Raw genomic sequence first — 13,834 nt, forward strand, 5'->3', positions numbered from 1 at the left:
CTGTTTGGCGTTTGTGGAGATTACTGGCGAAAGTTGTCAGGAAACAGCCGGAGGGGGCGTATTCACTATTAGTTATCCGTACACATTTCCCTGCGCAGTTGCATTGTTACAGGGCATTACTTATTGACTTCTGACCACTCAATAGTTTAATCCTAACTTTCTGATAAAATCGACTTTGGTGTCCGTATTTCGTAAGTACTGCAGTGCAAAAATGTGATACAGATACACCAATAAATCTCTGCCGCCTAGGTTGCCGCTGCCAATGCTAAGTCTATTCGAACTCTGCGCTTCGTAATCAATTTGTGTTTGGCTGATTGCAGTAGAAAATGCGCCTGCTGCTCGCTGCCGTGTGGGTTTTGGTCGTTTTGGGATCCAAAGGCGCTGTAGCGGCGTCACAGCAGCCCAACATCATCTTCATCTTCGCTGATGACCTGGTAAGAGTTTCTATGTCTGAAGTTCTGCAAGCGGGCTGTCGTTTCATTCTCGTAACAAATCCCTATCAAGTTCAGTACAGCACAAAACGCTTTATGCAATTTGTTACCGAGTATTCTAGTGTATGTATAAAAATTACGTCACGCCAATTCTTTAATTAATGTAAGTCATTGTTATACAACAACTTCAAACGTCCTATTACTTTACAAATAAGTTAACGTGTGAAATAATTGCGCTCCAATATAAAAGAAGCGAGCTTTTCACGTATCTAAATGTTTGTGACGCCATTTCTCTCAAACTGTGTATCGTACATTGATAAAATTCTGCAGATTCATTCAGTGATATATGTGGTGCCTGTAGTGCATAATGTGGTGTCAACAGATGTAGCAGGAAAGAAGGGATAGCCGCGCAGTCTTAGGTGGTTTGCCACGGTTCGCACGGCCCCTCCCTCGGGTGGTTCGAGTCTTCCCCCGGGCATGGGTGCGTGTGTTAGCGTAAGTTAAGTTGGACAAACTAGTGTGTAGGGATCGATGGACTCAGCAGTTTGGTCCCATATGAACTTACCAGCGCCACAAGAAGAAGGGATCAATTTAATCATAACACCTGATGCTGAATTTTTAGTGAATGAACAGCAGAAATGTACAGAGTGATAAACTTCTTTCCTTTCATTATATTGCGGGGCTTTTCATCGAGAAAGTTTTTAAAGAAGATGTGCACTTATGTGTAAAATCTGTAAGTTGCAAATCACTATGTGCTCTCATTTTGGGTGAAATGCTGCATGGATTTAGTCTGGGTAATTCACACGCTATGAGGTTCACTGCCTCAATAGACATACAGTGTTTCTACCTTTAATACTTGACTTACCACGTTAACATTTCAACGTAAGATTATCTACCTCTTAATGAGTAGATTATGACAGCATTCAAATTTTTTAAATGTGCTCAATAGCTACGCGAAATATTGAGACCCAAATTTTTCTTTCCACTGGAAGTCCTACAGAGGTTGCTTGCAGCTAGAACGGATAATATACACTGACGGAAAAAAGTTCGGGATACCGAAAAATAAATCGAAAGTAATGAAATTTCAGGAATACATTTGTCTGGGAAATACATTTAAGTGATTAACATTGAAAGGCCACAGGTAAATGTAAGCGAGAGATAAACCATTCAAATTAAGAAATGCTGGTACACTAATAACCACTGTAACTGCCAGAATGTTGAATGCAAATGTGCACGCATTTTGTTGTACAGGTGGCTGACGTCAGTTAGTGGTATGAGCTTCCATGTCTGTTACTCTTGGTCGTTCAATTCAGGGGTCGCTAACGCTGTTTGTGGATGAAGTTGCAGTTGGCGTTCGATTATGTCCAACATGTTCTCGATTGGAGCCAGATCCGGTGATCGAGCGGGTCAAGTTAACATGTCGGTAGTCCAGTATTTTGGTTTACACTATTGGTATGTGGGCGAGTGTTACCCTATCCGAAAACGCCCTAACGAATGATGTTCATGAATGGCAGCACAACAGGTCAAATCATGAGACTACCGTACAATTTCTTAGTCAGGATGTGTGGAATAATCACGACAGTGCTGTTGCTATCATGCGGAATCGGACACCAAACCGTAACTCCAGTTGTAGATCCTTTGTGTCTAGCACGCAGGTAGGTTGGTTGCAAGCCGTAAGTAACACACTTTCATCACTGTCATCGAGGGAGAACCAGCTTTCATCAGAAAACATAACAGGCCTCCAACCGGCCCTCCAATAGTCTCTCGCTTGACACCACTGAACTCGCAAATGGCAGTGGTGTGGGGTCAAGAAACGCACGCTACAGGGTGTCTGGTTCGGAGCTGTTCTTGAAATAACAATTGTGTCACTGTGGTGCCAGCTATTGCTAAAATTGCTGCTGCAGATGCATTACGATGCGCTAGAGCCACACACCGAACACCATGGTCTTCGGTTGGCTCACCTGGCAGTCCGGAGTACTGTCTTCTTGGGGCCGTTCATCACCACCGTGCCAGCAGTCATTTACAGTGGCTGCATTCCTGCCAAGTGTTTCTGGAGTGTAGCGGAAGGAAAAGCCTGCTTCTCGTAGCCCTATTATACGATCTCGTCAAAACTCAGTGAGATGTTGATAATTGCGTCCTTGTTGCCTTAAAAGCATTTTTGACTAACGTCATCCCGACACGTTCAACCTTAAACGTAACTCAAGCTCACGATCCTCACATCGTATATTTAAAGCAAACATACTGGCACTACTGACGCTACTCTTATGCGACTGGCGTGAAATTTGAATAGACGTCATCTTTCACATTTGAGAACATGACTACCAACTTTTGTTCATGTCCCACTACTCCTTCTTCATGCTGCAACTTTTTGTTTCTTTCTTCTTTTTTTTACGTCAGTGTACGTTATCCTACTACTGACCAGATTAAAATAGTTATTGGTTTTATTAATTTTATTATTACCATTTGCCTATTTTAACATTCTAATTTACTCATTCTAGCTATTTAACTTTACCATTCTTCTACATGGGAGAACACAGTTGATGCACATTACGAATCAACAAAAATGTGCTGGACGTATGTAACACAGCATCCAATTTCATGCTTCAACAATAAGTAATTGCAAAAATTGGCTCTGAACACTATGGGACTTAACTTCTGAGGTCATCAGTCGCCTAGAACGTAGAACTACTTAAACCTAACTAACCTAAGGACAGAACACACATCCATGCCCGAGGCAGGACTCGAACCTGCAACCGTAGCGGTCGCGCGGTTCCAGACTGTAGCGCCTAGAACCGCTCGGCCACTCCGGCCGGCAAGTAATTGCACGGATAGCTTTTCACCACACACAACGACTCCTTCAAAATCCATTGCAGTCACGAAGGAGATCGTCGAAATCCCTTTGGGACAAAAAGTTTGTCTCATTTTGTTAACGGTGGCCTTGAAACATTGGGACGGCATCTATATCTACAACTTCACTGTCTTCTTCGTGTTCGTGACTTTGTCCGTCTCGCTCTCGGGAGGCACTGGTATCGGCGATTCCTGATTCTGAGATACGGGCGTTGTAGCAAGTCGTAAGGAAGGGTATTGCACAGTTTCTCACGTTCTGGGAACAGCAAAGAGTACGTTTCGTGATATTTTTAACCAGTCTGTCCCACGTGTGGCAGTTCCATGTAAATAACTCGTATTTTTCAGCCATTTAAACGCCTTAATGTTTCCGTTATATATAAATTATGCGACAAAAGAATAACCACTGTACTACGTTTTAAGATATTTCGGTGGATAGAGACTAGTGTGTCTAAAGGCAACTGAGCCCGATTGCCGAAAATTGATTTAATTTTCAAATTCAGCAGCTAAGACTTGACAATCAATTCGTTTACATTGATACTTCCTGGCAGTTTGAAACTGTGTGCCGGACCGAGACTCGAACTCGATCGGGCACACAGTTTTAATCTACCAGGAAGTTTCATATCAGCGCACACTCCGCTGCAGAATGAAAATCTCATTCTGGAATACGTTTACATTTTTTGTGGCTGCATAGTGTGTGTGCGTGTGTGTATTTTCGCTGCGTACGGGCGCTCAACGGCGAGCCCCATCAAAAATATTAAAAAAAAAAAAAAAGGATGGATGAGTGGCTAAATATGTTACTAGATAGTGAGGAGCAAAGGTACAAAATGACATTCAATAGCTCCTACCTCACTCGTGTTGGTGCACACAATCACTATACCTGACACACCTTAAGAAAATGGAGAAAGGGGGAAAGGTGCTATACTTGGGATTGAAACATAACTAAAACGGCAGGGGAGCTGAAAACAACGCCACAGGGAAATACGACTGGCTGACCACTTACAAAATCATGAGTGACCCAGTACCCTGTTGACCCATTAAGAACATCTACCTAAGATCGTAGGAAATAAGTTCGACGTATCACAAAACCCGATAACTCCCACCGCGTTCGTTTGCGCGTCACTATGTCACTATACGCATGTGCCTTTGCAGCCAGCAGAAAACCAAGACACCTCCTCCCTGTGCCTTTAAGATCGGAAGAGAGTGTCCTGGATATTCTGGGCTACATTATCGTCCGCGTGCAAGCGTTGTAGAGAGGAAGGACATTCAGGGAGTCGGAACAGACAAGGAATGTAGCACACGCAACACGTATCATCCGCTCCAGTACCCGCAATATGGCGTATAATTCCGCGTCGAATACAGTGAACTGTTAAGCCAAACGGAACTGGACGACACGATCAGGAAAAACATCAGAGCAGCAAACGGCGTTCTCCTGTTTAGAATCTTCCGTAAATCCAGCGACACAGTTGTGGTGCTCATTTAAAATGTCACAGAACAATGTACGAGGGCAGTTCAATAAGTAATGCAACACATTTTTTTTCTCGGCCAATTTTGGTTGAAAAAACCGGAAATTTCTTGTGGGATATTTTCAAACATTCCCGCTTCGTCTCGTATAGTTTCATTGACTTCCGACAGGTGGCGGCGCTGTACGGAGCTGTTAAAGTGGCGTTTGTAACGGATGTGCGTCGCAAACAACGGGCAGTGATCGAGTTTCTTTTGGCGGAAAACCAGGGCATCTCAGATATTCATAGGCGCTTGCAGAATGTCTACGGTGATCTGGCAGTGGACAAAAGCACGGTGAGTCGTTGGGCAAAGCGTGTGTCATCATCGCCGCAAGGTCAAGCAAGACTGTCTGATCTCCCGCGTGCGGGCCGGCCGTGCACAGCTGTGACTGCTGCAATGGCGGAGCGTGCGAACACACTCGTTCGAGATGATCGACGGATCACCATCAAACAACTCAGTGCTCAACTTGACATCTCTGTTGGTAGTGCTGTCACAATTGTTCACCAGTTGGGATATTCAAAGGTTTGTTCCCGCTGGGTCCCTCGTTGTCTAACCGAACACCATAAAGAGCAAAGGAGAACCATCTGTGCGGAATTGCTTGCTCGTCATGTGGCTGAGGGTGACAATTTCTTGTCAAAGATTGTTACAGGCGATGAAACATGGGTTCATCACTTCGAACCTGAAACAAAACGGCAATCAATGGAGTGGCGCCGCATCCACTCGCCTACCAAGAAAAAGTTTAAAGCCATACCCTCAGCCGGTAAAGTCATGGTTACAGTCTTCTGGGACGCTGAAGGGGTTATTCAGTTCGGTGTCCTTCCCCATGGTCAAACGATCAACTCTGAAGTGTATTGTGCTACTCTTCAGAAATTGAAGAACGACTTCAGCGTGTTCGTAGGCACAAAAATCTGAACGAACTTCTCCTTCTTCATGACAACGCAAGACCTCACACAAGTCTTCGCACCCGAGAGGAGCTCACAAAACTTCAGTGGACTGTTCTTCCTCATGCACCCTACAGCCCCGATCTCGCACCGTCGGATTTCCTTATGTTTGGCCCAATGAAGGACGCAATCCGTGGGAGGCACTACGCGGATGATGAAGAAGTTATTGATGCAGTACGACGTTGGCTCCGACATCGACCAGTGGAATGGTACCGTGCAGGCATACAGGCCCTCATTTCAAGGTGGCGTAAGGCCGTAGCATTGAATGGAGATTACGTTGAAAAATAGTGTTGTGTAGCTAAAAGATTGGGGAATAACCTGGTGTATTTCAATGCTGACTAAAACAACCCCTGTTTCAGAAAAAAATGTGTTGCATTACTTATTGAACTGCCCTCGTATTAGAAACATATCCAGGAGTGCAGACTCTCCTGTACTGCACTAAATCTAAAATTACTCTAGGTCTCTGCAGCAACCACGGTGGCAGGTGGTTAAAACTGTGGCTTGTAGTTGACCAGTGTAGTCATATCCGCGTATGAAGAACATCCACTTTCATGTTGAAATACTATAATAGAGTGCGAATAAAAATATACTGTATACCATGTACAGAATTCCTGTTGCTGGTTGTCTTTTGTATAATTTATATATGCACCTTATCTGGAGGTGAAAGCTTTCCTGTGCATTAGAGACGAAGAACTGCTATTCCCAACTCCCAAGAACCATTTACCTTTCCTTTAGCTGGCTGGCTTGCGTGGCCCAGCGATAAAAAAAGCCGTACCGTAGGTGCAACCAGACAAACGGGTAGCTCCTGAAAATGGGCATCAGCCTTTTCAGTAGCTGCAGGGGCAACAGTGTGGATGAATGACTGCTCTGGCCTTGTAACGTCAACCAAAACGGCCTTCCTGTGCTAGTAATGCTAACGGCTGAAAGCAAGGGGAAACTACAGTCATAATTTTTCCCGAGCACATGTATGTCTACTGTATGGTTAAATGATGATGGCGTCATCTTGGGTAAAATATTCCGGAGGTAAAATAGTCCCCCATTCGGATCTCCGAGCGGGGACTACTCAGGAGGTCGTCATCAGGAGAAACACAACTGATATTCTTCGGATCGAAGCATGGAATGTTGGATCCCTTAATCGGCCATGTAGGTTAGAAAATTTAAAGGGGTAAGTGGGTAGCTTGAAATTAGATACAGTGATAGTAAAGTTCGGTGATAGGAGAAAAACGAGTTCTGGTCAGGTGTAGACAGGCTTATAAATACAAAGACATGCAGGAGTGGATTTAATAATGAATAAGAAACCAGGAATGCGGATAATATATACAGCACATTGTCGTAACCAAGATACACAAAGACGAAGCCTGCCACATTAGCACAAGTTAAAATGCCACCTAGCTCCGCAGATGATGAAGAGATTGAAGAAGTGTTCGATGAGATAAAAGAAATTATTCAGCTGGTTAACGGATACGAAAATATAATTTCGATAGGGTGCTGGAATACGATAGTAGAAAAACGCAGAGAAGGAAAAACAGTAGATGAATAAGAACTGGTGGAAAGGAATGGAAGAGGAAGTCGCCAGGTAGAATTTGACACTGAGCATAATTTAATCGTAGCCGACCCTTAGTTTACGAATCATGAAAGAAGGTAGTAAACGTCAAAGAGACGTCGAGACACCGGAAGGTTTCAGACGGTTCATATGTTAGACAGAGATTTAGGAATCAGATTTTGAATTATAAGACATTTCCAGGGATATATGTGGACGCTGACCACAATTTATTGGTTAATAACTGTAGATTGAAACGGAAGAAACTACAAAAATGTAGGAATTGAAGGAGGTGGGACCTGAATAAACTGAAAGAACCAGAGATTGTAGAGAGTTTCAGAGAGAGCATTAGGGAACGATTGACAAGAACGGTGGAAAGAAATACAGTAGAAGAAGAATGGGTGACTTTGAGAGGTGAAATATTGAAGGCAGCAAAGGATCAAGTAGGTAAAAAGACGAGGTCTAGTAGAAATCCTTGGATGACACAAGAGATACTGAATTTCATTGATGAAAGTGTAAAATTTAAAAATACGGCAAAGGAAGCAGGCGGAAGTGAGTACAATAATTCTAAAAATGAGATTCACACGAAGTGCAAAATGGCTAAGAGGGATTTGTTTTAGGGCAAATGTAAGGATTTAGAAGCATATGTCACTAGGGGAAAGACAGATACCGGCTACTGGATGAATATCAAGAGCTCAGACGGAAAATCAGTCCTAAGCAAAGAAGGGAAAGCTGAAGGTGGAAGGAGTATACTGAGATTCTATACAAGGGATATGAACTTGAAAGCAATATTATAGGAAGGGAAATCGACGTTGATAAAGATGAGATGGGAGACATGAGACTGTGAGACGAATTTGACAGGTCAAAGCCTAAACATACCCTTGGAGTAGACGTTATTCTATCAGATCTACTGACAGCCTTGGGAGGGCCAGCCATGACAAAACTCTTGTATTTGATGTACAAGATGTATGAAACAGACGAAATACACTCTGACTTCAAGAAGAACGTAGTAATTCCAATTCCAAAGAAAGCACTTGCTGAGAGCAGTAAAAGTTAGCGAACTATCAGTTTATTAAATCTTGGTGGCGAAATACCAACACGAATTCTTTATAGAAAAATGGAAAAACAGGTGGAAATCGACATCGCAGAAGATCAGTTTGGACTGAGGAGAAATATGGGAACACCTCGACCTATCACATTCTAAAGGTGGCAGAGGTAAAATACAGGGAGCGAAAGGCTATTTACAATTTGTACAGGAACCTGATGGCAGTTATAAGAGTCGAGGGGCATGAAAGACAAGCAGTGGTTGGGAAGGGAGTGAGACAGAGTTGTAACCTCTCCCCAATGTTATTCAGTCTGTTTATTGAGCAAGCAGTAAAGGAAACAAAAGAAAAATTCGGAGTAGGTATTATAGTCCATGGAGAAGAAGTAAAATCTTTGAGGTTCGCCGATGACATTGTAATTCTGTCAGAGACAGCAAAGGACTTGGAAGGGCAGTTGAAGACAGGTAATGCTGAGGGAATTAGATTAGGAAATGAGACACTTAAAGTAGTAAAGGTGTTTTGCTATTTGGGGAGCAAAATAACTGATGATGGTCGAAGTAGAGAAGATATAAAATGTAGACTGGCAATGGCAAGGAAAGCGTTTCTGAAGAAGAGAAATTTGTTAACATCGAGTATAGATTTAAGTGTCAGGAAGTCGTTTCTGAAAGTATTTGTATGGAGTGTAGCCATGTATGGAAGTGAAACATGGACGGTAAATAGTTTGGACAAGAAGAGAATAGAAGCTTTTGAAATGTGGTGCTACAGAAGAATGCTGAAGATTAGATGGGTAGGTCACATAACTGATGAGGAGGTATTGAATGGAATTGGGGAGAAGAGGAATTTGTGGCACAACTTGACGAGAAGAGGGGACCGGTTGGTAGGACATGTTCTGAGGCATCAAGGGATCACAAATTTAGCATTGGACGGCAGTGTGGAGGGTAAAAATCGTAGAGGGAGACCAAGAGATGAATACACTAAGCAGATTCAGAAGGATGTAGGTTGCAGTAGGTACTGGGAGATGAAGAAACTTGCAGAGGATAGGGTAGCATGGAGAGCTGCATCAAACCAGTCTCAGGACTGAAGACCACAACAACAACAACAACAACAACACTCGACCTATCTTCGAATATAGATTAAGGAAAGGCATACCTAAATTTATAGCATTTGTAAACTTTGGCAATGATGACAGAATACCCCCTTTCAAATTCTGAAGGCTGCAGGGTAAAACAGATGGAGCGAAAGGATATTTAAAACTTATAGAGAAACGAGACAGCTGTTCTAATAGTGGAAAGACATGGAAGGGAAGCAGTGGTTGAGAAGGGTGTGAGACAGGATTGTAGCCAATCCCCGATGTTATTCAATATGTACATTGAACAAACAGTGAAAGAAACAAAGGAAAAATTTGGAGTAGGAGTTAAAGTTCAGGGAGAAGGCATTGTAACTCTGTCAGAGACAGCAAAGAACTTAGAAGAGCAATTAAACGGAATGGGCAATGTCTTGAAAGAAGGATATAAGATGAACATCAACAAAAGCAAAACCGGAGTAACGGAATGTATTTGAATTAATTCAGATAATGGTAAGGAAATGAGATAGGAAACGAGACAAAGTAGTGGCTGAATTTAGCTATTTAGCAGCAAAATAAATGATGATGGCCGAAACAAAGGGGATGTAAAATGTAGTCTGGCACACGCAAGAAAAATATTTCTGAACAAGAGACATTTGTTAAGATTGAATATAGATTTAACTTAATTTAGGAAGTCTTTTCTGAAGGTATTTGTCTGGAGTGTAACCATGTAAGAAAGTGAAATATGGACGATAAACAGTAGAGAAAAAAAGAGAATAGAAACTTTCTAAATGTGGTGTTACAGAAGAGTGTTGAATATTAGATGGGTCGGTCACGTAACTTATGAGAAAGTACTGATAGAATTTGGAGTACAAGAATTCTATGGCACAACTTGACTACAAGAAGGAAGTTGATAGGACATTTTCTGAGCTATCAAGGCGTCACCAGTTTAGTACTGGAGAGAAGTGTGGGGGAAATAATCGTAGAGCGATACCAAGAGATGAATACAGTAATCAAATTCTGAAGGATGTAAGTTGCAGTAGTTATTCGGAGATGAAGACGCTATCACAGAATAGAGTAGCATGGAAAGCTACATCAAAACTGTCTCCGGACTGAAGACCACAACAACAGAAACAAACTGCCATCAGGTGAATTGCAGAAGTAAATTGTCCATCATGAACAACTTTTCAGACAGCGCCGAGTATTCATGAAATGAACTATGTCTCGCTAAACGTGTTATAGCAGCTTCAACTGTTGATGATGTATCGTGTTCGTTGAACATAAAAATTGACCAGATCGTCAGAAATAAGGTTAACTAGTATGACGCTAAATGCAGTAGATGCTAAGGCCTACTTTTGTTTCTATCGGAACATGCTGAAGTACTTTTCAGCCTTATGTATTGAACACGGTTTACTACCTATTCTTGGGCTGTGTATCACGTTTGAAAGCGGTTAGAACGTTGCATTTCTTCTACCTACCTGAACATGTGGATATCAATAGAAATTGGTTGCAGGGATGGAACGACGTGAGCTTCCACGGGTCGGATCAGATCCCGACGCCAAATATCGACGCTCTGGCGTATCACGGTGTGATCCTCAACAGCCACTACGTACAACCAGTGTGTACTCCATCGAGAGCAGCTCTCATGACTGGGAAGTACCCCATTCGCACAGGTAAGAGTACCATACCTTCTTAAGTAGGAATGCCGCCCCCCCCCCCCTCCACATTCCCAGTCCACCACGCTCCCCATCCATATTACCAAGTCTTTAAGGAATGGAACTCTCATTCACAGAGTAAAACGTCAAACTTTATGATTATAGGCTCTATGAACTGCGCTCCCTTTTAAGAAAAGCAAGTTATTTACTCATCTAAATGTTTATGACGTGATATCTCCTGAATATAAGTGGCGTACAATGATAATGTTTTGCATGTACATTCAGTAGTGTATGTAGGTACTGTCTGAAGAATGTGGAGCGAATAAAGAAATAATAAATTGAAACATCTTGCCTGATGCTGAAGTTTTAATGCGTTATCAGCGAAAATATAGACAGCGATAAGACTTTTCCCTCCTCATTATGTTGTATGGGGTGCTAACGAGAAAAACCTTCGAAAACGGTTGAGAAAATATTTGGATTTTGTAGGAACTCACAAAAGGCTCTCATTCTGAAATACTGTGCGTATATAATTTGGGTAATTTGCGCGGCTTGGGTAATGATGCCTCGAGATAGATACGCACCTTCTAACTTTAATACGTCCTTATGGCCTTAAACTAGTAACGTAGCCGGCCGCGGTGGCCGAACGGTTCTAGGCACTTCCGTCCGGAACCGCGCGGCGGCTACGGTCGCAGATTCTAACCCTGCCTCGGGCATGGGTGCGTTTTATGTCCATAGTTTGTTTAAGTAGTTCTAAGTCTAGGGGACTGATGCCCTCAGGTGTTAAGTCCCATAGTGAATATAATTCTTTTGTTGCCCTAGAAGCCGTTAGAAAGACAACCTGCAACCGGAATTGAACGGATGACTATTTCAGTCGTTCATTAGTACAGTACTCTGCATTGATAATAAATGAAGGTTTACGAAAGATCTGTAATAAGACACTTTACAGCAGGACTTTTAATATCTGATGTCTTAGCTAAACCTTGTTGCCGGAAGAGAATGGTTTCTGTAGTGTTAAATGGATTGTGTCTTGTAAATTTCCCAACAAGGAAGTTATTCCAGAATTCTGATGTTTCTTCTACAGCTGTAATTTTAAAGGTTCCGTGCCTTATTCGGTAAAAGCGGAATCCTTATAAAATCACTTTCCTGTCTGTCTGTCTGTTAAAAAACTTTTTTGTCTGGAACGGATAGATGAAATCTGTGCTACATACTACAGTCCCTTGGCGGTGGAAAAATTGAAGCTTTCAAGTCAGTGCAATAAAAATTTACTGTCATTTAGGTGACATACTTCGATACTTGGAAATTCAGCATCAAAATCTCTATGACATTTCCCATTGGCCTGGAGTCATGAAATTTGTCAAGAAGGTTTCAGAGTACAAGGCAAAGAAAAAATTTGAATCTTGTTAATTTATAATTATATAAAACTAAAATGTTTCTTTTATCATTTCTTATCCAACTCCGAAATTAAAACTGCCCTTAAATTTTCGGGTCCGATATGTTGCCAGTATCAATGTCGACAACAGGCAAGGTCATCGACTTCCTTGATTCCCGGGATGGATGAACTGTTTCTAAACACAACTAACCCTAGACCACTCTCCGTCCGTACAGGTCTCGGAAAGCCCAACTGTGCGGACCGACCACCGAGTCATCCCCAGCCGATAAGCGTCAATGGATGCGGATATGGAGGGGATGTGGTCAGCACACCGCCCTCCGACCGTTGTAAGTTTTCGTGACCGGAGCCGGTACTTCTCAATCAAGCCGATCCTCAGTTGACCTCACAAGGGCTGAATGCACCCCGCTTGCCAATAGCGCTCGACAAATCCGGCTGGTGACCCATCCAAGTGCTAGCCAGGCGCAACAGAGCTTAACTTCAGTGGTCTGTCGTGAACCGGTGTTACCAGTGCAGCAAGGACGTTGGCCTAGATTACTAAAGCCTCATAAATTTACGATTGCAGTAAGGTATAAAACAGGACATTTCGTACTTCATTTGGTATGTGACATACGATTGGAGATCCAGTGAGTGGAATTAACTAATGCGTGACCTACATATGACTTCCTTTTAATGAAGTATTTAGTAAAATTTACGAGGGCTTAGCTGCATTTTGAGCTTTTTGTTCCTTTAGTGTTCTAGTGTTATGTTTGTACAGTACCATGAGAGCATGAGTCCTATTCCTACCTTGCAAATTTTTTATTAGAAAATCTATGGTTTAAGACCTAACACTTGTTACCTTCTTCTGATGCTGTTGCTGAAGGCTCGAATGCTTAATCTGAGGTGGCCGAGCGGTTCTAGGTGCTTCAATGGGGGTAATGGGTAATGTTTAACGTCCCGTCGACAACGAGGTCATTAGAGACGGAGCGCAAGCTCGGGTTAGGGAAGGATTGGGAAGGAAATCGACCGTGCCCTTTCAAAGGAACCATCCCGGCATTTGCCTGAAATGATTTAGGGAAATCACGGAAAACCTAAATCAGGATGGCTGGAGACGGGATTGAACCGTCGTCCTCCTGAATGCGAGTCCAGTGTGCTAACCACTGCGCCACCTCGCTCGGTAGGTGCTTCAGTCTGGAACTGCGCGAACGCTACAGTCGCAGGTTCGAATCCTGACTCGGGCATGGATGTGTGTGATGTCCTTAGGTTAGTTAAGTTTAAGTAGTTCTAAGTTCTAGGCGACTGATGACCACAGATGTTAAGTCTCATAGTACTCAGAGCCATTTGATTTTTATTAATTTGAGGACACCCGTAACAGCACCAGATATTCGAATACGATGCAGAAACACTATCTATCACCGTCGCTGTAAATAAATTATAGTAGCATGAAA

The 13,834-nt window shown here is 42.7% G+C and overlaps 1 protein-coding gene across 1 annotated transcript in view; it reads left to right on the plus strand.

Moving 5' to 3' along the window:
- Positions 1-326: 326 nt before the first annotated feature.
- The window catches only part of LOC126176649 (arylsulfatase I-like), a 79,188-nt gene continuing 65,680 nt past the window's right edge, over positions 327-13,834 (plus strand). The window contains exons 1-2 of the mRNA XM_049923807.1: positions 327-434; positions 10,879-11,038. Of these exons, the coding sequence (XP_049779764.1) occupies positions 327-434; positions 10,879-11,038 (268 nt within the window). The remainder of the gene's footprint in view (positions 435-10,878; positions 11,039-13,834) is intronic.

The sequence above is a fragment of the Schistocerca cancellata genome, chromosome 3 (genome assembly GCF_023864275.1).
Source record: "Schistocerca cancellata isolate TAMUIC-IGC-003103 chromosome 3, iqSchCanc2.1, whole genome shotgun sequence".
Lineage (NCBI taxonomy): Eukaryota > Metazoa > Arthropoda > Insecta > Orthoptera > Acrididae > Schistocerca > Schistocerca cancellata.